Source organism: Pogoniulus pusillus, chromosome 40 (genome assembly GCF_015220805.1).
Source record: "Pogoniulus pusillus isolate bPogPus1 chromosome 40, bPogPus1.pri, whole genome shotgun sequence".
Classification (NCBI taxonomy): domain Eukaryota; kingdom Metazoa; phylum Chordata; class Aves; order Piciformes; family Lybiidae; genus Pogoniulus; species Pogoniulus pusillus.
In genome coordinates, this window is record NC_087303.1 from 4,277,858 (window position 1) to 4,304,458 (window position 26,601).

The 26,601-nt window shown below is 49.4% G+C and overlaps 1 protein-coding gene across 10 annotated transcripts in view; it reads right to left on the bottom strand.

Moving 5' to 3' along the window:
- Window positions 1-26,601, bottom strand: part of TANC2 (tetratricopeptide repeat, ankyrin repeat and coiled-coil containing 2) — a 327,280-nt gene that overhangs the window by 250,931 nt on the left and 49,748 nt on the right. For all 10 annotated transcript variants that reach the window (XM_064174070.1, XM_064174071.1, XM_064174069.1 and 7 more), the window contains exon 3: window positions 18,165-18,266. In XM_064174070.1, coding sequence (XP_064030140.1) covers window positions 18,165-18,231 — 67 coding nt within the window. In that variant the 5' untranslated portion in view covers window positions 18,232-18,266. The remainder of the gene's footprint in view (window positions 1-18,164; window positions 18,267-26,601) is intronic.

A 26,601-nucleotide genomic window follows, 5' to 3' on the forward strand; every position in this document is an offset into this window, starting at 1 on the left:
CTCTACCCCTCAGCTATTTATACACATTGAGCAGATCCCCTCTCAGCCTTCTCTTCTCCAGACTAAACAGCCCCAGGGCTCTCAGCCTTTATTCATAGCAGAGATGTTCCAGTCCCTTCACCATCCTCGTAGCCCTCTGTTAAACTCCCTCCAGCAGATCTGTGTTTCTCTTGAACTGGGGAGCCCAGATCTTGACACAGAATTCCAGGGGTGGAATATACTGCCATTGGAATGGGCTGCCCAGGGAGGTGGTGGAGGCACTGTCCCTGGAGGTGTTCAAGAACAGACTGGATGAGGCACTTAGTGCCATGGTCTGGTTGACTGGCTAGGGCTGGGTGCTAGGTTGGACTGGATGAGCTTGGAGCTCTCTTCCAACCTGGTTGATTCTATGATTGCAATATGAAGCCATCAAATGTGCATTGATCAGAAATACTCTTGTCCTGAACTGAAAAGGAATCAGGCAGAAGACCAGAAAGGACACAAGGCAATGGTCTCAGCTGCACCAGGGGAAACTTACATTGGATATAAGGAAGAATTTCTTTGCTGCAGGAGTGATCAGGCATTGGAAGAGGCTGCCCAGGGAGGTGATGGAGTCACCATCCCTGGAAGTGTTCAAGAAGCCTGCGGCCATAGCACTTGTGGACACAGCACAGAGGTTTGGAGGTGATGGGTAGAAAGCTGGATTTGGTCTTAGAGGTCTTCTCCAGCCTTTATGATTCTATGATCTCAAACTAATCTAAGGCAGATTCGAAACGCAGGTAATGGCACAACAGCACTTTGAGAAGCACCTGAGAAGCCTCCACACTTCTCCTCATTCTAGACTGAAGAATTTGCCAAAAGTAAAGCTAGAAATACTTTTAAGCAGCCCACTCTCAAAGGATTTTTTAATCCCAGTTACAAACCAGAGCCATTTCTTTAGTAACCTAGAAGTTACTCTTCCCGTTCAAGCTTGTCACACTGTGCCTGGAACAGCTACCTCTGTTTTGGTGAAGTGTGGAATAACAGAAATGATGGAATGGTATAAAATACAGCATCAAAAAAGCCCAAAGGGAGAACACAATCCACAGCTGTAACACCAGAAGTGCTACCATGGGCAGTGTGGGAAATACTTGAGAGGCAAGCAGGAAGAAAATGAGGAGCAGTGCCCTGAATTAATCAGCACACGAAGACAAGGTCTGCTTCACTGCCATTCTGTCCCTAGGAGGCAGCCTCTGTTTGGTGTCATTGTTGTCTCACTGTGCCCTGTCGAGGTGCTTTCAGGTATGGCTCCTGCAGTGACCCTGTCTCAGCCTCCCCACAGGCAGGAACCAGCAGCACACAGCTCCCTCCTGAGCTGCTCCACAAACCAAACAAAGCCATTTTATTTTCACGACTTCACAGCTATTTGCCAGTGCTGATCCTCTCTGGAGCGTGTCAAGACAAGAGGTGAACTTTGCTGGTTGGACAAAGCCCAACAGGCAGAGACAAACTGCTCCAGTTAACAGCAAGGACCTGTCTCAGACAGCAGCAGTGGGCAGAAAGTTCTTGCTCTGCTTAATTGCCACTAAAGAGAAGGCAAAGAAGGGTTGGATATGCTTATAAATGGTCAGGGGGCTTTTATCCTGCAAGGCAGCTTTCAGGGCACCATTCCCCACCTAAGGATCGTTTAGCAGCCAATGGGAGACATACAGACAGTACCAAAAGGCAGCTGGGATGCTCAGACACCTAGAATTCAAATGATGCTTTTCAAACTTTGATCTCCTGAAGCCTCTCTACGTGTCAGGGTTTTGTAACACAGCACTGCTGTAAATTTCCAGAGCAGCTTCCTTCACCTCCCAGACTAATTAAAAATAGAGATGCCTTTTGGAACTGGATTTTCTAAGCACCAACAAGCACAGAAAACAAAAAGCAGACAACCACCACGAAGGCTCCCATAGCTTTTGAATCACAAAATGTTAGGGGTTGGAAGGGACCTCAGGAGGTCATCCAATCCAACCCCCCTGCCAAAGCAGGATGACCCAGGGCAGGCCACACAGAAACACATCCAGGTGGGTTTTGAAAGTCTCCAGAGAAAGAGACTCCACAACCTCTCTGTGAAGCCTGCTCCAGGGCTCCAGCACCCTCAAAGTGAAGTTTCTCCTCATGCTGAGGTGGAACCTCCTGGGTTCCAGCTTGTACCCACTGTTCCTCGTCCTATCACTGGGGTTTTCTGTAGCTTTTGGGTTTTTTTGGGGGGGAGTGTGGGATGGTTTCTACACTGATGATGTCCTCAAAAAGAAAACCATGATATAAAAAGGAAAAATTAATCCTTCCACATCAGAAAGATCATGCAGCAAAAAGTTCCACAATCCCCTCAAATAGGTCATTTAAAAATGGAAGCTCCAGCAAAGATTATCCATGAGCTATCTAAAAATACAGCTGGTACTAAAAAAAAAGTCCTCATGCCAATACTGGGAGAGTAGAAGTTTCTGTGCATGAAACAGAAACAGGTCTGAAGAGGAGAAACTTCTGAAGAGACAACAGCTTAAAAATCAACCCTCTAATAAAGCAAAGCTCATTTTCCCATTCAAATATTAGGCAGTGCTAGAGACTATTCCTTAAGGAAAAACAAACCAGACAAAAGGCAGAGCAAGTGCCCAGTAAAGGGAATGCAGGACAGACTTGGACTCAGCCACACCAAGCACAGGTACTTCCTGCATCAAAGAGCTGTTGATAGGAATGAAGTCCAACACATCCTGACAAATCCACCACTTTGCATACATAGTGCTGAACTGGCAGCTGCAAAAGCCACATGAAAAAAAGCCACCCTCAGAAAGCCATAGAAAAGACCCTGGAGGCTGAGAAGAAGATTCAGAGATTGGGATGGGTTGGAAGGGACCTCAAAGCTCATCCAGTTCCAACTCCCCTGCCATAGGCAGGGACACTTCCCACTAGACCAGGTTGCTCAAGGCTCTATTCAACCTGCCCTTGAACACCTCCCTGGGCAACCTGTTCCAGTGTCTCACCACCCTCAATAGAAGGGATTTCTTCCTTATCTCCCCTCTCCCAGCTCAAAGCCTTTGCCCCTCATCCTGTCACTCCCAGCCCTTATCAGAAGTCCCTTCCCATCTCTCCTGTAGCCCTTTCTAGTCCTGGAAGACTGCTCTAAGATCTTCCTGAAACCTTCTCTTCTGCAGATTGAACAGCCCCAACTCTCTCAGCCTGTCCCCATAAGGGAGGCTCTGATCGCCTGGGACAGAGGAGAAGGGAGCAGCTTTTAACCTCTGCTGAATTGTGTTGGATGGTATTTATGCACAGCAACATATCAGGAGATTTTATATAATCTGGGCAATATTTAGGGCCAAAAACTCTCAGAAATAAACCCATGAATCATACCTGGGTAGAACTCTAGGAAGGAGGGAGATGGTTTGAACATCTGTCAATGTAATAAACAAATGCAAGAATTTGCATCAACACTTCCCATGGACAAGTCACACTGAATGTAAATAATACTTATCTTTAGGGACTGAGGAAACACAAGAAGTGCTATGGAAAAATCCCACACCTTTGGTGGAAAGTTAAGTAAGGCATGCTTGGACTGATGAGGATGAGCAATGCTGAAGCAAGGGTGGTGACAGTGGACCTGGTTAACAGACATGTCAGGCCAGAGGGTTCGGCTCGCTGGCGACGGCGCTGCAGACAAACCAGCCTCTGCAAAACACACCCAGCACAGACCAGAAGAACAGGCAAAGCTTGCCCTCCAGTCATGCTCCAAGGAGCTAAGGGACAGCAGGGATCTAGCACACAGAGAAGCAGCAGTGGCTCAGTCATCTCCATAACAGCCCATCCTGAAGAAACACAGGTCATGCACTGGCCCGGCCCTGGGTGCACAGCACCTACCTGCTGCAGCATCCAGCAACAAGACCTGTGTGCTGGGTGGACCCTGGCTGGAGGCCAAAGCTGCTCTGTCACTGCCTTCCTCAGCTAGACAGAGGAGAGAAACTAGAACAGGCTGTGGGTCAAGACAAGGCCAGGGAGAAATTGCCCAGCAATTAGCATCACAGACAAACCAGACTCGACTTGGGAAAGTCAGCTTAATTAATTAGCAATCAGATCAGAGTGAGGCAATGAGAAAGTGTTTGAGATCTACAAAATGTTTTGCACGTGGAGCACAGACTCATCATGCAGCCTCTAACCATGGTTCCTCAGACTCCTTCAGACCCAGGGCCTTCCTCACCATCACCTGCTCCAACTCCTAGCACCACAGCAGCTCCTCAAGGTCAGCAGTTCAGATCCTGTCAAGCTAGAACCACCTTGGGACACAACTTCAGCTTATCTTAGCAGCAAAGAGCACATTCATCTCCCCGCTCAAAGCTGTCTCTGTCATATAGAGATATTCAAATGCTTCTTTCAGAGCAATAACTACAACTTCTCCTGGCTGTCATCAGACCTCATCCATCTTATTCTATATTCTGTGCTGCCACCTTCATAACTGGATAGTTGGAAAATCAAACATACTGAAAATGAAATTTAATAAAGTAACAACCTAATAACACCTTCTGCCATCCACTTACAGTCTCATCTTGACTTTTATCACCACATTCAGAAGCTTAAAACACAAAATTGAAATGATGAGACGAGAGGTTTCGTTTGCACTCTGGTGTTTTACAACAGAACAGGGATTTCAGGCTCCCTCTGTCCCACACAGCAGTTCATATTTCTTCCTTCCACAGCATTTTACACTATTCAAAGAATACCCAGAGGAATCTTCTCTCCCTCTCCCCAAACAAACAGCAAAAAGATTGACTTCTGCATGGTGGCACCTGTGCCACATGCTCTGCCACTCGAAGTTTGTGCTTTGCATTCTTAGTCACATCTTGCTAACAGATTTTGTCTCTTGTGGTCTCACTGAACCTACCCCTACAAGTTAATCAGAGGCAAGTCACTCAGGTACAAGCTTTTCACAAACCTCTTGATAATGCAGACTCCAACCAAAAGCCAAATTGAATCCTGAAAGTGGTGAAAAGCCACCTTGAAAGAGCATTTTCTCAACAGCTGAATTCATTTCTAAGAGGTGAAGTCAACTCACCTGCCCCCGAGTCCCAGGCTCCTGCTGCAGCCTTGCACACCTGCAGGCTGCACAGGGACATCTGCCCACTCCATCATCCGTGGCATTTATTGCTTGGAAAAATCATCCTGAAACTGTGCCAAGCCAAGCAGTGTGAAAATTCATTAGCTGTAATTAGTAAAGGAATTTACCTATGGCTTCCTATGACTGACAGCAATCCGTGTGAAAGCCTTGCAGGCAGAATTTGGCTGTGAACTTTAACACTCAAGAAAGGAAAAAGTTACAAAGCCTGATATTTAGCTTGAACTTCTCTCCATTTCCATGGAGTGCCTCAGGTTGGAAGGGACCTCAGAGATCATCGACTCCAATGTCCCCACCAGGGGCAGGGACATCTCTTGACTAGACTCAGCTGCTCAAGGCCTCATCCAACCTGGCTTTGAACACTCCCAGGGAAGAGGCATCCATAAGCTCCCTGGACAGCCTATTCCAGACTCTAACCACTCTTGTACTGATGAACTTCTTCCTAAGAAGATCCAGTCTAACCCTGCTCTCTCTCAGCTTCAAACTGTTCTCCCTTGTCCTGTCTCTAGACAGCCTCAGGAAAAGTCCCTCTGCAGCCTTCCTGTAGGATTCCTTTGGCTACTGGAAGGCAGCCTTAAGGTCCCCCTGGAGCCTTCTCCAGGCTGAACACTCCCAGCTCCCTCAGCCTGTCCTCATAGCAGAGGTGCTCCAGACCTTGGATCACCTTTGTGGCCTCTTGTGATGTGTCCTTCCTGTGATGGGGACACCAGAGCTGGACACAGCACAAAGGCTGAGATTCAGCTTAAACTGCTCCTCACTTTCAGTACTTGCCTGCACCTGTTTTCCTTTGACACATCTGTATAGACTGCTCCATAAGCCTGAGCGAGAGAGCTCCTCCTGCGAGCGGCAAGAGAAGGCAAGGGGCAGCGACACGGGAGCATGGTGTAGAGACACGGGAGAGTGGGGAAGTGACACGGGAGAGTGGGGAAGTGACACGGGAGAGTGGGGAAGGGACACGGGAACGTGGGGAAGGGACACGGGAACGTGGGGAAGGGACACGGGAGAGCGGGGAAGGGACACGGGAGAGCGGGGAAGGGACACGGGAGAGCGGGGAAGAGACACAAAAGTGTGGGGAAGCGACACGGCAGCGTGGGGAAGGGACACAAAAGTGTGGGGAAGCGACACGGCAGCGTGGGGAAGGGACACGGCAGCGTGGGGAAGGGACACGGCAGCGTGGGGAAGGGACACAAAAGTGTGGGGAAGCGACACGGCAGCGTGGGGAAGCGACACGGCAGCGTGGGGAAGCGACACGGCAGCGTGGGGAAGCGACACGGGAGAGCGGGGAAGCGACACGGGAGAGCGGAGAAGGGACACGGGAGAGCGGAGAAGGGACACGGGAGAGCGGAGAAGGGACACGGGAGAGCGGAGAAGGGACACGGGAGAGCGGAGAAGGGACACGGCAGCGTGGGGAGGGGACACGGCAGCGTGGACCTTCATCGGCTTCGCCTCTCGGCCCAGCTCCGGAGCATCAATGTGCAGAACACTTCATCGCCCTCTAGCGGCTGAGCGCCAGTAAGGCAGCGGGAGGAGGCCGCGGGAGCCTGTGCCGGAGCACAGCTCGCTCCCAGGACGGCTTGGGTCGGAAGGGGCCTCAAAGCTCAGCCAGTTCCGATGCCCTGCCATGGGCAGAGCCACTCCCCACTAGCCCAGGCTGCTCCAGGCCTCACCCAGCCTGGCCTTGAGCACCTCCAGGGAGGGGGTATCTATGAGCTCCCAGGACGACCTGCTGCAGTGTCTCACCACCCTCACTAGAAAGAATTCCTTCCTCATATCCAGCCTCAGTCTCCCCTCTTCCCGCTCAGAGCCATTGTCCCTCGTTCTGCCACTCCAAGCCCTTGCCAAAAGTCCCTCCCCAGCTCTGCTGTACCCCCTCCAGGCGCTGGCAGGCTGCTCCAAGCTCTCCCTGCAGCCTTCTCTTCTCCAGGCTGAGCAGCCCCAGCTCCCCCAGCCTGACCCCAAGGGGAGGCTCTACAGCCCTCTGCAAGTTGGCTTTATCTCTCTTCCTCATGCTGTGGCATTTGCTTCTGCTGCCTTTGCCTTCAATGGAGCTGCAGCTGAAGACATTTCCTTATAGATTTTTCCTTCTTTTCCTTTTTTTTCTCCTCTTTACTGAAGGTATTTTACAAAGAGAACTGCACAACTGTGCACCCTCGCTGCTCTAATCCCTGTTGACCGCCTGCTGAACGCTGCTTAAGGAGCACAACTGGCTTTTTACTCTACTGATAACTGCTAATAAACCATTAAAGAGCTTTTGAACAGCCTCCTCACACACAAAAAAAATATCAGTGTAGATAGTCTAATATGAAGGCAGTAATAAGCTGTTATGAATTGGAGCTCCCCACTCATTCTCCAGATGCTTTCCACCAGAGCTTGCTTTTGGCATCTCCATATCTTCACAGGAGAATGTGGGAAGCTGGAAGCTACAATGCCAAGAAGCAGGAGGAAGTCCCTGGGCACTGGGAAAAGGAACTGGTCCACCCTTCTGAGGGCAGTGGGGGTGTCTGGGGAAATACAGGCTTCACAGGCTCAGCCTAGGTGTGGGGAAAATGATGAGGGCTTCCTTGCCTGAAGTACTGGAGGCTCAGGGAGACCTTATTGCTGCCTACAACTACCTGAAGGGAGGTTGTAGGCAGCTAGGGTTGGACTCTTCTCCCAGGCAATGAGTGGCAGAACAAGGGGACACAGTCTCAAGCTGTGCCAGGGCAGGTTTATGCTGGATGTTCAGAAGATTGGCATTGAAATGGGCTGCCTGAGGAGGGGGAGTCACCATCCCTGGAGGCTGGATGCCAGCTGTTTAGTTGATTAGATGGTGCTGGGTGACAGGTTGAACTTGATGATCTCAAAGCTCTTTTCCAACACGATCAGTTCTGTGACTCTGCGAATCTTAAAGCCATCTCCAGGCAGGAAAGACAAGAAGGTCGTTGGGGAAAGCTGATACAGAAACACTTCTGAAGTTACAAACTGTGTGTGAGCAGCCTGGTGGCCTTCAGTGGTGAAGAGACTGGCTCTGCAGATGGGCCATAAGCAACAGGGTCTAGAGGAAGGTGTCCCTGCCCATGACAGGGGAGGGTGAAATAGATGATCTTTAAGGTCCCTTCCAACTCAAACCATTCTATGAATCATGCTTCCCTCTTGTCTTCCAAGCTGCCTTCTCCAGTAAGAAACAGGAGCAGTCCCAAACATCCATCCCAGCCCTTCCATTCTCATCTTGCTCATTCCCTATGTGAAAACAAAGCTTTAGAGAAGACCATGGAATTCCATGAGCTCTGGTCAGACACTGCCAAGTATTCCACATAATTCACAAAGGCCAACACCACTGTTGCTGGAGCTCCTGGCAGCTCAGCCCAGAGCAAGCAGAGTGAAGGCTTCCAGCTGAGTTTGGAGCGAGAAAAGGTGGTTGGTGCTGTGGTGTCAGCGGAGCCAGTCAGGGCCTAAGGGCTGAGCTTGGAGGGTGCAATGGCACAACCTGCAAACATGAACCTGACCCCTGCAACTGCACAAATCCATCCCAGTGTTTGCAGGATGAGTGCCCACATAAAGCACCTGTTTAAAACAGCCTTTTGCTCTTCCCTAGACAAAACTTTCTGGAGGTTAAGGAGCCGAGAACAACACAGGAGGACAGCAGAAGGGGAGACTGCTGCTGTAATGGCAGGAGGACAAATCAGCCCCTGCTACTAGAAGGGACTTGGGTGAATTAATCTCAGCAATCAGATTTGTAGAAGCTCTAATGAAGGGAAAGGTTTGAGAAGGATTAAAGCTGATATAAAAGAACTTGAGAATAGGCTCACTGACCTAGAGATAAATCTTGGCTGAAAAGCAGCGAGCAGGAGTATGTCTGCAAAACAAAACGTGGCTGACTGAGGAAAAAGGAGCATTGGTAGATGCACTGATAAGAGAGATGAAAAAAAGAGAAAAACAGCAAGAGGAAAAGAAGTTGCACCCAGCAGCTGTGCAGGACTGTCCATACTCAGGGAATGGATTGTTTCTTTTTCAGAGAGGTCTCTCTTTTTTAGAGAGAATCTTCCTCAGTGCCAGTCTAACCCTGCTCTCCCTCAGCTTCAAACCGTTCCCCCTTGTCCTGTCTCTACACACCCTCATGAAAAGCCTCTCTCCAGCCTTCCCACAGGATCCCTTCAGCTGCCAGAAGGCAGTAAGGAGAACTACCAGATCAGCAGTATTCACGATGGTTTATCTCAAAAAAAAAAGCATAAGAATCTGAACCTTCACAGAGTCCACAACTAAGGCAGTAAAACACAGTGGTGGCTGAAATGCTGAGAAAAATGGAGGAGAGGCTTGGAAATAGGAGCAGAGAAGGAAGGAGTTTTACAAATGCACCACAACAAGGGAAGTTAGAAAGGGAGGGTCATATGCATATGCAAATCATTCAAGAGCCATAAAACTGTTTTGGTTGGAAAAGACCTCTAAGCTCATCAGGTCCAATCATGGCCAGAGAGAATCACTGGATGTCAGAGAGCAGCATGAAATGACAATCAAGGAACACTGAGCTAGGACCTACAAATCCCTTGCTAGAAAAAGATCGATCGTTAGGGCTGTGTTTGAGAAAAAACAAACAAAAACCCCACAGAAATAATAAAACAATGAGCTCAAGAGGGTGGGAGAAGCCACAAGGAAGAGACAGGAACAAAACCCACTGAGCAGTGCTTCAGGTGACAACATGCCCTTCAGGGCTTTGAGAGCACCAGAGGTGGGGTGAGAATATTCACTGCTTGCTACTCACAACAGGATGGAGACAGCTTTAGCCACCACACTTGTTGTTACAGCTGGGGATGCTCAGGTTTGTGACAATACTGCCAAAGTTTAGGCTGACAGGGCTGGATTATCACCCCACTCCCCTCATCCACTCACCCACAGAGTCATTAAACACCACAGGTTGATAAGCTCCAGCAGAAGGGTTGAGTCAGTTAATAACAAGACTCTAAGCACAGTGCAGGACTAAGCAGGCCTGGCAATAACAACTAGTGCTGAGCTATCCAGCAGGTTGGGTTAACATCTGTCACTATCAAAATGGCAGGAGGGGGTCAGAAGTAAAGAAGTACACAGGAGGATAATTTGGACATTAGCTGCTAAGCTTCACAGAATCCTAGAATGCCAGGTTGGAAGGGAGCCCCAGGGATCATCTGCCCCAACATTTCTAGGTCATAGCACCCTGTCAAGCTGAGCCTTAGAACTGACCCATCTAGGGAAATCCACTGCTTCCCTTGGGAGATGATTCCAGTGTCTGACTGTTCTCAGGGGAGACACCTTCAGTGTGATCTGCTCTAGGGGATCCTGCTCTGGCAGGGGGGCTGGACCAGATGACCTTTCGAGGTCCCTTCCAGCCCCTGACATTCTATGATTCCATGATTCCATACAGGGACTCTACCCAGCAGTAACTTGGGGGAATGTGGAGGAATGGTTTGAAGCTGAGAGAGCAGGCTTAGGAAGAAGTTCTTCAGTGAAAGAGCAGTGAGATTCTGGAACAGATTGCCCAGGGAGGCTGTGGATGCCTCCTCCCTGGCACTGTTTAAGGCTGGATGAGGCCCTGAGCAACTATGTCTAGTTGAGAGGCATCCATGCTCATAGCATGGATTGGAGAAGATGATCTCTAAGGTCCCTTCCAACTTGAGCCATTGCAGGATTCTATGACTACAAAGTGGCAGGTCCCAAAAGGCCCCATATGTACACTGGCAGCTGGAAGCAGGAACAACAGGTTTCAAAAACTCTACACCAAGAATACTCTGCATGCCAGGCAGGCTCCTAGCTGGGCAGCTGGAGATAAAACTTGTGTGTATTATCAGCTAAGAACAAGTAGGATACAACTCCTAACTAACTCAGAAGAAAACAGCAGACCCTTGGGGCCAGTTTATAAAGGATTACATGCCTCAGATAAATTTAACATGGAAAAAGAGACAGGAGTACTCCAAGAATCTATCTCAGCCTCTGCCAGAAATAGAAGGGGCAAATTCCTGGACTTACACCTCACAAAGTGAAGAGAAATATAAACCCACATAAAAGGCAGATGCATGTTACAAGGTTCTAAAGGGAATTTGAAGTCTTACAGGAGGATTAATTTGATGCACTAATGTAAGAAGGAGATGGTCCATCTGCGTGTAAAAGAAACAAGGATGAGCAGGAATGGATTGAAACTTGAGGAGGGAAGATTGAGACTGGGTATTAGGAAGAAATTCTTTACAGTGAGGGCAGGGAGACACTGAAGCAGGTTTGCCCAGGGAGGCTGTGGATGCCCCCTCCCTGGAGGTGTTCAAGGCCAGGCTGGATGAGGCCTTGAGCAACCTGGACTAATGGGAGGTGTCCCTGCCCATGGCAGGGGGTTGGAACTGGATGAGCTTTGAGGTCTCTTCCAACCCAAACCATTCTGTGATTCTATGGAAGGATAGTTATAAGAGGTGGATGCATCACAGGGGCTTGTTTTACTAACACAATACTGGGATGAAGGTGTTAGTGGCTTGATCTGATGCTAACCAATGAAACACTCACCCAGACCCATGGAAGTTCAGCATAAGACAGATAAGCCTAGATCAGTATGAGGCAGGTCTTTCACTGATTCATAGAATGGTTTGGCTTGGAAGGGACCATGAAGACCATCTAGATCCAACCCCTCTGCCATGGGCAGAGACACCTGCCTCTAGATCAGGTAAAACTGATAAACAGACAAAACAGCTAAAACCAATAGAGGATCTTACAGTCCCTAGATCCAGAGAACAGAATCACTCTAGAAGGGCTGAATCTGGGGGAAAGCAGCCTCCAAAGCATTTGTGACATCAGCAGCAGGCTGGAGTGCATGTCTGCAGGCTTGAAGACAACTGCCTGCCCCCAGCCATAGGGCTGCTGGCCACAATAATCAGGCTGAACCTTCACCCAGAAGGAATGAAAACATAGAATCATAGAATCAACCAGGTTGGAAGAAACCTCCAACATCATCCAGTCCAATCTAGCACCCAGCCCTATCCAAACAACTAGATCATGGCACATGGAACAAAGCACAGTCCTTTGATGCTTTAAATCCAACACTTCCTAAGTAAATTTAGCCCTGGATAGAAACTCATGGCAGGAACTGTAGAGATGTGTGTATCTCTCCAAATTCATTTAGAACAGAAAACAACAGTAGTAGTTAACTCCCATTCAGATCAGATCTCAGCCTTGCAGACACTGTTGGCTGGCAGCTTTGCAGAATAGCCATTTATGACAGAAGTAAACCCAGTCTAATCAAAATCCTCTGGCAGCCATAATGTGTCCTCAAGGCATTGCAGTAAAAGATCTTGAGTGCCCCTGAGTCACAAGAGAACTTTTGTTAAGGCAAGAAGATGAAATATGTGCAGAGATACCCAAGCAGAGAGCTGTGCTGCATACAGCACCAACCCCTAGCAGCTACTCACAGAAAATGAACCACAGGAGATTGCTCAATCTGATGGTGCAGGAGAAATTCATTGACTTTAATTGCCATTACTGTAGGTTCACACGGATGTAATTAGTGTTCTTCTCTCATAAATATTTTGGGTGCTCCTGAACCACAACACCAGCAAAAGCACCAAAGGAGGGGAAAAAAAAAAACCCAACCCAAAACAAAACAGCACCAACCCACCCCAGCTGAGGCACAATAAATTCTAACCACAGTTCTTCAGAGAAGTGGCTCAGCAGTTTCTGAGGGAGGAATAACAAAAGGCATTTTCCTGCTACCACTGCCAGTGTTTTTTTAATCACAAAGAATTATCCAAACCACATCATCCTGCTAGCCTGACTGCCCTGACTCTGTTTGCTGTGCTCCTGCAGAGAAGAGGCATTCCAGGGGCCAGGGTGCTGCTCACCTGCCCTCCCCAAGGACAGCAAAACCACAATGCCCTTCACCCCGCTGCAGAGCTTTAGTGCCACACTGGAATGCAAAGGGACTGGAGCGCAGGAAATGAAGACACAGACACTGCAATTTCACCCCAGCCCACACGCTCCAGAGACACCCGAGTGGGCTGGCACCTCCCCACCTCAGCTCAAATCATTAGATGGAAGGTGAATCACAGCAGAGCTGAAACCTCAAGCAGATCACTCTCGCAGCACAGAACACCTCACTGTGGGTTTGTTCCCAGTTCCCAGAGGTGGGTGCAGTTCAGTGCTGGAGTCTCCCCCTGCCTCTACTCACCCAGATAACACTGCCCTGGGACCAACCAGCTTCTGAGGCCACGAGGCAAAACACAGCCCCAAAACCATCAGGGAAGTTTTTGGAGAGAGCCCAATGGATGCGGCAAGGATGATGAAGGGACTGGAACATCTCTGCTGTGAAGAAAGGCTAAGAGCCCTGGAGCTGGTTTAGTCTGGAGAAGAGAAGGCTGAGGGGGGATCTGATCAATGTCCATAAATAGCAGAGGGGTGGGGAGCAGGATGAAGGTGCCAGGCTCTTTGTGGTGATGCCCAGTAACAGGACAAGGAACAACAGGCACAAGCTGGAACCCAGGAGGTTTCTGGGATCCTCAGGAAGAACCTGGAATCTCAGTATGAAGAGAAAGTTCTTTACAGTGAGGGTGTTGGAGACCTGAAGGTTGTGCAGTCTCCTTCTCTGGAGACTTTCAAAACCCACCTGGATGTGTTCCTGTGTGGCCTGCCTTGGGTCACCCTGCTGTGGCAGTGGGGCTGGACTGGATGACCTCTGGAGGTCCCTTCCAACCCCCAACATCCTGTGATTCTCATTAGCCACCTAAACCACATTAATGATGAAAGCAGATTAAAACCATGAAAACATTCAGCTGGAAAAAAATCCAGCACCCCACATGCCCCCCTGGCAGCCCCCCCAGATCCTAACTGTGAGCTGCAGGTAACCTGAAGGTATGCACTGACCCTGTGAAAACCTCCTTGAGGATGAACTCCCCTGAAGAAGGCCAAGCAGAATTTCTCAACAAAGCAACTGATTTCCAAGACAGAAGGGCAGGGGGTTGCAACTGGATGATATTTAAGGTCTGTCACAGAATGGTTTGGATTGGAAGGGACCCTGAAGATCATCCAGTTCCAGCTCCCTGCCATGGGCAGGGACACCTCCTGCTGCAGCAGCTTGCTCGAGGCCTCATCCAGCCTGGCTCTGAGGTCAGCAGTTGGATGCAGTGCCAGGCAGTTTTCATGCTGCTCTGTATCACAGAAGGGCTTGGTGAGGTTCTCAGGGCTTCTTGTTAGTTTGTGCTGCTCCTGACATAAATGACCTGATTCTGCTGACAAAAAGCCTTCCTTAGGAGTACTGCTGGGTCATGTGTTAGATCAGCAAACCTGGATGGCAGCTGGAAGTCACCAGCTGGCTTTTGGGGGCAGAAATCCCCAGTGACAGTAATTGGCTTCTTCACTGATGGCCCAGGGCAGGGTGACTCTGAAGAGTGAGCTCTGTGGTTGGTGGGACAGTGTGAGACACTGTGCTGTGGCTGTCTGATTCTGGCACTCTGTGAACGAGAGAGATTCAGCCTGGGTAGAGGGAAGAAACTTTTTAGGGTGAGGGTGGTGAGACCCTGGCCCAGGCTGCCCAGAGAGATGGGAGATGCCCATCCCTGGAACCACTGCAGGTGAGGCTGTCTGGGGCTCTGAGCAACATGCTCTAGTTGCAGATGTCCCTGCTGGCTGCATGGGGGGTTGTCCTAGATGAGATTTCAGGGTCCCTTCCAACCTAAAGCATTCCTTGATTCTGTGATTTGTGTGTCCCCTCTAACCAAAAGCCTTCTGTGGTTCCATGACAGTGCAGCCATCAGACATTAGAGAACTCCTCATCTACTAAAGACTGTCCCACTGGTTTTCAGTGAGACTCATCTCCCTGCCCTGCTTAGACAGACCTGCAGCCTCGTCTCAGTTTCACATCTGTAGAGCTCTACATACCACAGAATCAGAGAACGTTAGGGGTTGGAAGGGGCCTCCAGAGATCATCCAGTCCAACTCCTCTGCCAGAGCAGGCTCACCCAGGAATGTATCCAGGTGGGTCTTGAAAGCTTCCAGAGAAGGAGACTCCACAACATCTCTGGGCAGCCTGCTCCAGGGCTCTGTCACCCTCACAGCAAAGAAGTTTCTTCTCATGTTGAGGTGAAACCTTCTGTGTTCCAAATTGTAGCCACTGCTCCTTGGCTTATTGCTGCTGACCAGCACAAAGAGCTTGGCCCCAACCACTTGACCCTCACCTCTCAGACATCTGTACACATGGATCAGGTCTCCTCTCACCCTTCTCTTCTCCAGACTAAACAGCTCCAGGGCTCTCAGTCTCTCTCCACAGGGAATATGCTCAAGTCCCTCAGCCACCTTCACAGCTCTCTGCCAGGCTCTCCAGCAGGTCCCTGTCTCTTGAACTGGGAAGCCCAAAACTGGACACAGTATTGCAGGTGTGGTGTCACCAGGGCAGAGGGGGACAAAAACCTCTCTAGCCCTGCTGGCCACACTTTTCCTGATGCACCCCAGGATGCCATTGGCTCTCTTGGCCACCAGGGCCCATTGCTGCCCTTGCAGAACTTGCTGCCAACCAACACTCCAAGGTCTTTCTCCACAGAGCTGCTTTCCAGCAGGGCAGCTCCCAACCTGTACTGGTTTTATATACACACACAAAGATACACACAGCCCCACACCTGATCCTAGCTACATTTCAGTATCTGCAAGGAACCTACAGGAACAAGGGGGAGAGACTCTTTAGAAGGGCCTGTGGTGACTGGGACAAAAGGCAGTGGTTTGAAATTGGAGCAGGGCAGATTTAGGTTAGACACCAGGAGGAAGTGCTGCACGGTAAGAGTGGTGAAACACTGGAACAGGTTGCTCAGAGATGTGGTTGAGGCCCCATCCCTGGAGACACTGAAGATCAGACACTGGAGGTATTCCTGCTCACAGCACAGGAGTTGGACAAGATGACCTTTGAGGGCCTCTTTCAACACAGTGCAAGCTGTGAATCCATGTGAACCCTCCTATCATTTTGGGAGACAAGTCAGAAGGAATGAATACTGATAATGGCAGATCTGACCAAGCAATGCCTTTGCACAGCAATCACACTTCAAGGCCATATGAGGTCTTCCAAAGGTTGTCAGCATCATCAGAGGACCTGCACCTTCCTGGGCCTAAAGCTGTAAATGTGATACTTCAGGGATCTAAAACCACAAGAGGACAGAACCAGCTGCTTGTGTATCTTCCCTAACCTGCCTATTTATGCAGGTACCTCTCAGATTAGCCACCCTGCTACAAAAAACAAACTGAAGAGTTGATAGGGAAAGGAAATCATCTTCAGAAAAGGAAATCTCCTTCAGAAGAGCAGAGAATAACAGCCACGACCTGAGGCTGGAATCAGTAAGGGTGTCTTTGTGAGAGCAGACTCTCCTTTTACCCACTAATGCCAGGCACAGTGACTAACACAAAGAAGGCAGCACCATGCTGCACTCACACTATCACACTATCACCAAGGTTAGAAGAGACCTCATAGATCATTGAGTCCAGCCCTTTACCACAGAGCTCAAGGCCAGACCATGGCACCAAGTGCCACGTCCAGTCCTGCCTTGAACAACTCCAGGGACGGCGACTCCACCACCTCCCCGGGCAGCCCATTCCAGTGTCCAATGACTCTCTCAGGGAAGAACTTTCTCCTCACCTCCAGCCTAAATTTCCCCTGGCACAGCCTGAGGCTGTGTCCTCTCCTTCTGGTGCTGGCCACCTGAGAGAAGAGAGCAACCTCCCCCGGCCACAACCTCCCCTCAGGTAGTTGCAGACAGCAATAAGGTCTGCCCTGAGCCTCCTCTTCTCCAGGCTAACCAATCCCAGCTCCCTCAGCCTCTCCTCGTAGGGCTGTGCTCAAGGCCTCTCCCCAGCCTCGTTGCCCTTCTCTGGACATGCTCAAGCATCTCAATGTCCCTCCTAAACTGGGGGGCCCAGAACTGAACACAGCACTCAAGGTGTGGTCTAACCAGTGCAGAGTACAGGTCTAACCAGTGCAGAGTTCACTCCTTGAACTCCTCATGACAAATACCTTCAGGATCAACCAGCACAAACTGTGGCTCTCATCAGGAGCCAGACCCTAACAGATTACTGCTAAGGAGAAAAACCAAGTCAGTGCTGCTTGCAGGCAGCTCGAGGACTGAGGGAAGCCACACTGCTGCAAAAGACAAATCCCTGCCCCAAGGAAAATTTCACCTAGTCAGATATCAAAGGTGGGGAGGGAAAGTTCTGGCAGGATGAGAAATACAGCTTGATTTGTTTCAACCAAGGGAAAACAGCCTGAATTTTGTCACCATTCTATCTAGCTGCATCTTCCCTGGTGGTTTCCCATGGAATATACACATGCACTATTTACACACAAGCACAAATAAACACTGGATCCCAAAATATTCCAAATGTGCTGCCAGATGGCTTTAAGAAGGAAAATAAAAGATCTAATTAAAATCTCTTATGCTGCCAGCACTCCATTTTTGGGAATAAATAGAAAAGTTAACTGAAAACATTTTCAAAGCATATCAATATTGGTGGAATGTTTTGCTTCACAATTAACAATCTCTCCCAACCTCCTTCCTGGATCACACAGGCCAAGCCATGGCAGCCAGCACTAACTGGTTCAAACTGTAAACTCCTTTCCTAGCATGGTGGAAAAAAGAGACTAAATTTGGGCAATTTCTCCTTAAATTCATCCCTCCCCATTCCTCTCTCTCTCTCCCCCTCCTGCTTAAGAAGCGAAGCAATTGCTGCTGCTAGCACAAGTGGTGTCTGTACTGAAGATGATTTCATTGCCACAAGTTGCAACAGCCACTTGCAAAGGAAGAAAGCCTTCCTTTTCCCAACTTCCCTACTGAAAACATGAACCTTGCTGCTGGTTTACTACAGGATTATGTAGAACTCTGTTTTTTCTCCCTACATCTTATCTCCCCATTAAAACCAGGTTGTGGTTTCCATACGTACATATAGTTTTTTTAATATGAAGTATTAAAATGCTCTCTGATGATGTTTTGGGTCAGTTGCACACATCATGAAAGAAGAAAAGAGACCCTGTGAGACCAAAACCTGCTCCAAGGAAGGAGTATTTCCAACAAAGCCCAGGCAGGAGGAGCTGACATTTACTTACCACTGGACCTGTTTTTGCGGTTCGACTTCCCTCCCGTCAGGAGCATCTTGAGACTGTTTCGAAACATGGTGATCCTGTTGCACTTGGGGTAACCCAGAACCTCTGCAAAGGCAAAGAACAACAGATGTTAGCTGGTGGGCTCAGCTGTTAACAGGTGGGCCCAAGCCAACCTCCTCAAGTTCAACAAGGCCAAGTGCAAGGTCCTGCACCTGGGTCGAGGCAATCCCAAGCACCAGTATAGGCTGGGCTGTGCCTGGCTTGAGAGCAGCCCTGAGGAAATGGACTTGAGGCTACTGGTGGATGAGAAGCTCAACATGAGCCAGCAGTGTGCACCTGCAGTCCAGAGAGCCAACCACATCCTGGGCTGCATCAAGAGAAGTGTGGGCAGCAGGGCAAAGGAGGGGATTTTGCCCCTCTGCTCCACTCTGGTGAGATCCCACCTGGAGTACTGCATCCAGTTCTGGAGCCCCTGGGATAAGAAAGATCTGGAGGGGCTGGAACATGTCCAGAGCAGGGCCACGAGGATGATCAGAGGGCTGGAGCTGCTCTGCTACAGAGACAGACAGAGAGTTGGGATTGTTCAGTCTGGAGAAGAGAAGGCTCTGAGGAGACCTTATTGTGACCTTACAGTATCTGAAGGGGGCCTACAAGAAAGCTGGGGAGAGACTTTTTTAGGATGTCAGGCAGTGATAGGACTGGGGGGAATGGAGTAACATTAGAAGTGGGGAGATTCAGGTTGGATGTTAGGAAGAAGTTCTTTACCAAGAGGGTGGTGAGACCCCAGCACAGGTTGCCCAGGCAGGTGGTGGAAGCCTCATCCCTGGAGGTGTTTAAGGCCAGACTGGATTTGGCTCTGAGTAACCTTATGTAGTGTGAGGTGTCTGAATGATCCTTGGGGTCCCCTCCAGCCCTGACAATTCTATGTGGAAAATTAAGGCTTCCATTTGCTCTGAAGGAAGTGTCCCAGGGATAAAGAAGTGCTGAACACAAGGTAACAACTCAGAAGACTAAAACCTGCTTTGCCAATCCATTTCCTGACAAGAGAAATCAACATCCACACAAAGCCAACCATTCTGGCTGCCTTCATTCACCCTGGCTAACTCCAAGACAGCACAATTCCAGCACTGCTCCTTCACTCCCTGGCTTTGTCAAATGCTTTGCCCACAGGACCCCACTCAAGTGTGAAATGCAGCATTTAGCAACCTCTGTCTCCCCTCCCAGTGCTATAAAAGCCAAACCCATCAGGAGGAGTTGCTCCCCTTCTGTTGCTCAGACAAAGTCAACAGTGCTGACAACAACCCACAGACTACAAAAGCTGTTGTCTTTCCCTCCTGGGTTAGTTGACTGTCAAATTCTTCTATGAGTTGAATAAATTGTCAGGGAAGCCACTCAAACCCAGAGCAGAGTGATGCAAAGCAATCAAACCAGAATCATTATCCATATGCTTCCCTTGCTCTATGTGGCTGGCAAAAAGAAAAAGTAGTTGTCTCTGTGCTGTTAAAGATAAGAGAATGAGCTGCTGGGTTCACCAGACACTGACAGCTTGCTCTGGTGGAACATCCTCCTATTAAAGGTGGTAAATCATCAAAACAGCAACAACAAAAGCAGCTCCTAACTAGACCAAAAGAATAAGGAGGAGTCTTTGATCAGGACATACAATAAAGCACAACCTTCCTTCCATTGTACCCCTAACACCCCACAGCCACAAGGTAACAACAGAATCACCTTACAGAGAGATGATGAATATTTCTCCTCCAACAATACCTGGTTCTCCTTGGAGGATGCCCAATGAAAGCCACCTCGAGTTTCTTCACATTTACCTAAGGTTTTTGAGTATGCTAACAGAATAATGCCCAGTTCAAAGAGCTTTATCTATGCTTAAAGGCATTAGAAATCCTTTTGATGTAACTCACTCACTGAGAGATACTGGCATGGCAAGGCACTCAAACTCTGAGCACACAGCTAACCAACAGCACTAAGTGTGCACAGAGGACTTCACTTCTGCACTTCTTGGCACTGGTGTGCCCACACCTCCACTACTGGGTTCAGTTTTGGACCCTTCATTCCAAGGACACTGAGGTGCTGGAGCAGATCCAAAGAAGGGCAACAAAGCCGCTGAAGGATCTGGAGAAGAGGGCTGGGGAGAAGCAGCTGATGGAGAAGCTATGGAGAGACCTCATTGCTGCCTACAACTCCTTGGGGCAGGAGGCTGCAGGGAGGTGGGGTTGGTTTCTTCTCCCTAGGATCAAGTGATAGAACAAGATGAACCAAGCTGAAGTTGTGGCAGGGGTGCTTTAGGTTAGAGATTATGGGAAAATTCTTTGCTGCAAGAGCAGTCAGAAATCAGAACAGGCTGCACAGGGAGGTGGAGTCCCCATCCCTGGAGAGGTTCAAGAAACCTCTGGACATGGAAACCACTTGGGGACATAGTTCAGGGGCCATAGTGGGGTTTGGGTTGCTGTTTGGACTTGATCTTGCAGGCCCAGAACAGCTCTCCAGTTCTGGGACTGTCAGGAGATTCCATTCACTTCCTAGATTCCACAGGCAGACTCAGGGGTGTGTTTGCCTGCCTGTATGGCTGCATGCACACAGGAATACTAAACAGGGAACACAGCACTGGCATTTCCTTTGCATCTATGAACTGCTGGAGTATCATCTGCTGTCTGTCTGAGGCCCTGCATGAAGACATCAAAGCCCAAGGAGTTGGTATTTCAGCTTATTCCCTGGGCCCCAGAACAAAGCTCAGGCTCCTCTTCCAAGCATTCCACTGCCACAGAACAGAAAGATCTCCATCTGGGCACAAACACAACTGTTTGCTTAGGTTCTTTAGATGGCTGTTATCCTCCAGCTTGCACCAGAGAAAGACAACTTCTGGGTTTGCCTTTCCCTCCTACAGTCTTTTATCCTTCCTCTCCTACAGTCTGACATTAATGAACTCCTTCATCTACAACACTGGAAGGGGAAATTTGAAGTAGATAATAAATAGAAAGAAGAGGCAACCAAACCCCAAGTGTTATGGATGCTGGAACATGATTGAGGATCTGAAGCATGTCCAGAGCAGAGTAAGAAGACTGATGAGGGGTTTGGAGGGCATCATGCAAGGAGAGGCTGAGGGAACTGGGGTTATTTAGCCTGGAGAAGTGAAGGCTGAGGGGAGACCTCACTGCCATCTACACCTACCTTAAAGGAGGCTGGATTGAGGTGGGCATTCTCCCACTAGCAATAGGGTGAGAAGAAATGGGCTTATGTCACGCTAGGGAACGTTCAGGTTAGAGATTAGGAACAATTTCTTTCCTCCAAGAGTGGTCAGGCATTGGAACAGGCTGCTCAGGGAGGTAGTGGAATCACTGTCCCTGGAGGTGTTCAAGAAGCTGTAGATGTGGCACTTGAGGATATAGTTTTGTGGCCATGGCAGTAGAGTTTTGGTCCTGAAGGTCCTTCCCAACCTTAACAACTCTATGATTCCATGTCCCTCCAACATCCCACTAATCCAAATGTATTTATCGTGGCTTTGAGCAGGACAAGGCTGTAAACACCTCCTGCTACTATGTGGAGACCATTTGGAGTCTGAATGTGACTCACTTCTTCCTTCTCTACAACACTGAGCACACTGATAACAAAGCCTGCATTTGATAGACTGATTAATTTTATTCTTGGTTATTTGGGGTCTCCAGAAAAAGCAGGCTCAAGTGCTTCTTGCACTAAGCCAAGAGCCACAGTCATGAGGAAGTTCATTTTCTCCTGAAACTTCATGAGCAGAAAGATGAAGCAATCACCTAGCAACGCTTTGCCAAGACAGGCAAAACAAAGGAGAGGTCCTTCCTTTGTGCTTTGGAATGGCAGTGTGTAAAAGCAAGGAGAAAAGGTTCCAGCACCCATCAAGGTTAATGAATCATTCACAGCAACGTGTGGTGTTTGCAAGAACAGACAACTGGGTTTCACCTCAGGAGGGCTGGAGAGGAACTTTTCATAAGGGCCTCTAGAGACAGGACAAGGGAGAATGGTTTGAAGCTGAGGGAGAACAGAGTTAGACTGGAGCTGAGGAAGAAGTTCTACAGTGCAAGGGTGGTGAGACCCTAGACCAGGTTGCCCTGGGGCTGGGGTTGTTTAGCCTGGAGAAGAGGAGGCTCAGGGGTGACCTCATTGCTGTCTACAAATACCTGAAGGGAGGTTGCAGGCAGGTGGGGTTGGTCTCTTCTCCCAGGCAACCAGCAACAGAACAAGGGGACACAGTCTCAAGTTGTGCTGGGGGAAGTCTAGGCTGGATGTTAGGAGGAAGTTGTTGGCAGAGAGAGTGATTGGCATTGGAATGGGCTGCCCAGGGAGGTGGTGGAGGCACCATGCCTGGAGGTGTTCAAGAGAAGACTGGATGAGGCACTTAGTGGCATGGTCTGGTTGCCTGGATAGGGCTGGGTGCTAGTTTGGACTGGCTGAGCTTGGAGGTCTCTTCCAACCTGGTTGATTCTATGAGTGGCCCAAGGAGGTTGTGGAAGTGTTCAAGCCCAGGCTGGATGAGTTTTTGAGCAACCAAATCTAGTTGAGAGGTGTCCCTGCCCATGGCATGGAGGCTGGAGATGATCTCTCAGGTCCCTTTCAACCTGAGCCATTCTATGATCTGAAGCACTTCTGGAAATGCTTGGACATGGAACTGTTGGAGTGGGTACAAAGGACATGGCAAACAGGATCAGAGGGCTGGAGAATCTCCCCTGTGGGGACAGGCTGAGAGAGTTTGCCTTGTCCAGCCTGGAGAAAAGGAGGCTCTGAGGAAACCTTAGAGCAGCCCTGAAGTACCCGGAGGGGGATACAGCAGAGTTGGGGACTTTTAACAAGGGCCTGGAGTGACAGGAGGAGAGGGAATGGATTGAAGCTTTAGGAGGGGCGATTTAGAGCAGAGATTAGGAAGGGATTCTTGACAGTGAGGGTGGTGAGACCCTGGAATACGTTGCCCAGGGAGGCTGTGGATGTCTCCTCCCTGGAGGTGTTGAAGGCCAGAATGGATGAGGCTTTGAGGAACCTGGGCTAGTGGGAGCTATCCCCACTCACGGTGGGGGGTTGGAACTGGATGATCTTTAAGGTCCCTTCCAACCCAAACCATCCTACAATTAGGTGAGCTAAACTGCATCCAAACAGAATCAGCAGGTAAGAAGTAAGTTGCTGTGTCTATGATCTCTGTTGCAGGCTCAATGGCACCTCACGGAAGTAGTCTTTCATCCAAAAGCAGCTCCAAACCCTCTGGTGCACATACAGACATGGTTCTGCCACATGTTTTCACTTCTAACAAAGCCAGATTTCAATGGAATAAACAAAACCAGTTCCTGGAGCAGGAGAAATCAGCAGCACAAACAGAAAGAGAAATGAAAACAAAGACATGGGAGTCGAAACGGACTGAATGCTGCAAGCTGCAACTTTACACCAGGCACTAAGCTGAAACAAGGCTGCAATATCTCATTAAATCCTCCTGGATGGCTAAGGCCTGTTGCTTTGTTTTCTTAACTTTAAAAGAGAGTTTGTAGACAGGCTCCAAAAACCACTGCACATTATGGGTGGCTACACAGCCTCACAGATGCTACTTATGCTTCTTTATGGAGATCTCCTAGGGGTGGGTCACAGAATCATAGAATCAACCAGGTTGGAAGAGACCTCCAAGATCATCCAGTCCAACCTAGCACCCAGCTCTGTCCAGTCAACCAGACCATGGCACTAAGTGCCTCATCCAGGCTTTGCTTCAACACCTCCAGGGACGGTGCCTCCACCACCTCTCTGGGCAGCCCATTCCAATGCCAATCACTCTCTCTGCCAACAACTTCCTCCTAACATCCAGCCTAGACCTCCCCTGGCACAACTTGAGACTGTGTCCCCTTGTTCTATTGCTGCTTGCCTGGGAGAAGAGGCCACCCCTCACATGGCCACAATGTCCCTTCAGGAAGTTGTAGACAGCAATGAGGTCACCCCTGAGCCTCCTCTTCTCCAGGCTAAACACCCCCAGCTCCCTCAGCCTCTCCTCACAGGGTTTGTGCTCCAGGCCTTTCACCAGCTTTGTCACCCTTCTCTGGACACCTTCCAGCACCTCAACATCTCTCTTGAATTGAGGGGCCCAGAACTGGACACAGCACTCAAGGTGTGGCCTGAGCAGTGCTGAGTACAGGGAAAGAAGAATCTCCCTTGTCCTACTGGCCACACTGCTCCTGATGCAGGCCAGGATGCCATTGGCTCTCTTGGCCACCTGGGCACACTGCTGCCTCATCTTCAGCTACTATCCACCAGTACCCCCAGCTCCCTTTCCTCCTGGCTGCTTTCCAGCCACTCAGTCCCCAGCCTGTACTGCTGCCTGGGGTTGTTGTGGCCAAAATGCAGAACCCTGCACTTGGCCTTGTTCAGTCTCATCCCATTGGCCTCTGCCCACCCATCCAGCCTGGCCAGGTCCCTCTGCAGGGCTCTCCTACCTTCCAATCTGTCAGAGAGGGAATTTCAAAATCCAAGCCATACCTCACCACTCCACCAGCCAGAGCTCAGCATTTCCCCCTCTCTGTGACCACCTCACTCAGAATTATGTTTTACACAAAGCTGATTAGCAAAGCTAAGCTCTTTCTCCAGAGCGTTTGATGTCCAGCGAGATGCACAAACGCTGCTGGGCCACTGCTGCCAAGCCTGGTGCAAGTTGGCATGAGAAGGCATTAAATGCATAACCCTTGGAGAAGAACTCTAATCTATGAGGCTTTTCCAAGAAGGATGAGGGTTTAACTACAAAAGCATTAAGGGAATGCAACCCAAGTCATATGTGCAAGGCACATTGCTTAAGGGTTTTATCTGCCCCTGAAGCTTCCAGCTCCCTCCTTGCCTCCACAGTGAAAATCCCTTTGTAAAAGGTCAGCATTTCCAAAGCTGCTTCTAGAAAGCAAAACGACTGCAAGCATCTGGGGCACAGAATCATAGAAGGGTAGGGGTTGGAAGGGACCTCCAGAGATTGAGTCCACAACCCCTGCCCAAGTAGGATCACTCAGGGAAGGTCACATAGGAATGGGAACCTAAAGAGGGCTATGAGAAGGATGGAGAGAGACTGTTTACAATGGCCTGTGGAGATAGGACAAGGAGCAACAGCTTCAAACTAGAGGAGATTTAGATCGGATATTAGGAACAAGTTCTGCACCACGAGGGTGCTGGAACACTGAAACAGGTTGCCCAGGGAGGTGGTTAAGGCCCCATCCCTAAAGATATTCAAGTTGAGGCTCGATAGGGCTCTGGGCAACCTGATCTAGTTAAGGATGTCCCTGCTGACTGAGGGGGAGGTTGGACTGAATGACCTCTGGAGGTACCTTCCAACCCAGACCAATCTTTGATTCTATGAATGCATCCAAGGGGGTTTTGAATGTCTTCAGTGAAAGATTCCACAACCTCTCTGGGCCTTCCCAAGCACCTCAGAGAAACAGATTTCTTTATACATGTTCACAGTTTTCCTCCTTGAAATCTCAGCTAGCAGCAAGCCCACGTAGGCAGCCTGTGCCTAACAAGGACGTGCACAGATCTGCACAGTTCAAAGTGGCAGACTGGTGAGCACAGTCAGAGCATCCTCACTTCCCACCTTGAACCCAGGGGCTAAAAAGGACAGCTTAAAAAAAGGGGAGAGGGAACACAAAACAAATGAGAGCCCATCCTTCCAAACTGGAGGTGAATCATAGAATCAGCCAGGTTGGAAGAGACCTCCAAGCTCAGCCAGTCCAACCTAGCACCCAGCCCTAGCCAGTCAACCAGACCATGGCACTAAGTGCCTCCTCCCAGGCAACCAGCAATAGAACAAGGGGACACAGTCTCAAGTTGTGCCAGGGGAGGTCTAGGCTGGATGTTAGGAGGAAGTTGTTGGCAGAGAGAGTGATTGCCATTGGAATGGGCTGCCCAGGGAGGTGGTGGAGTCACCATCCCTGGAGGTGTTCAAGGCAAGCCTGGCTGAGGCACTTAGTGCCATGGTCTGGTTGACTGGCTAGGGCTGGGTGCTAGGTTGGACTGGTTGAGCTTGGAGCTCTCTTCCAGCCTGGTTGATTCTATGACTCTGTTCTATTCTCTCCAGCTGGACAGCCCCAACCTTTTCAGCCTGGCTTCACAGGAGGTGCTCCAGCCCTCTGATGGACACACTTGACAAAAAAGCTCACAGCAAAGCTTGTTTCTCCCTTGTCTGTTTCAAAAGCTCCTGGCAGCAGCAGATTACCCCTTGGAGGAGGGAAGCTGAACTCACTACCTTAGAAATGAAGGGATGTGCACAGCAATTACAACACTGGTGAGTAAGACACTAAGGAGGTACCTCTCTGAATGTTAGTCTTCAGAATTTACTAACAGGTGAAGGCTCAATTAGCATTTTGGAAACAAAAAACCACCTAACCTTTCCCAAATGAGTGAACTGCTATCAAAGAGCATTCAAACCTCAGACAGAACTAGGTAACAAGGG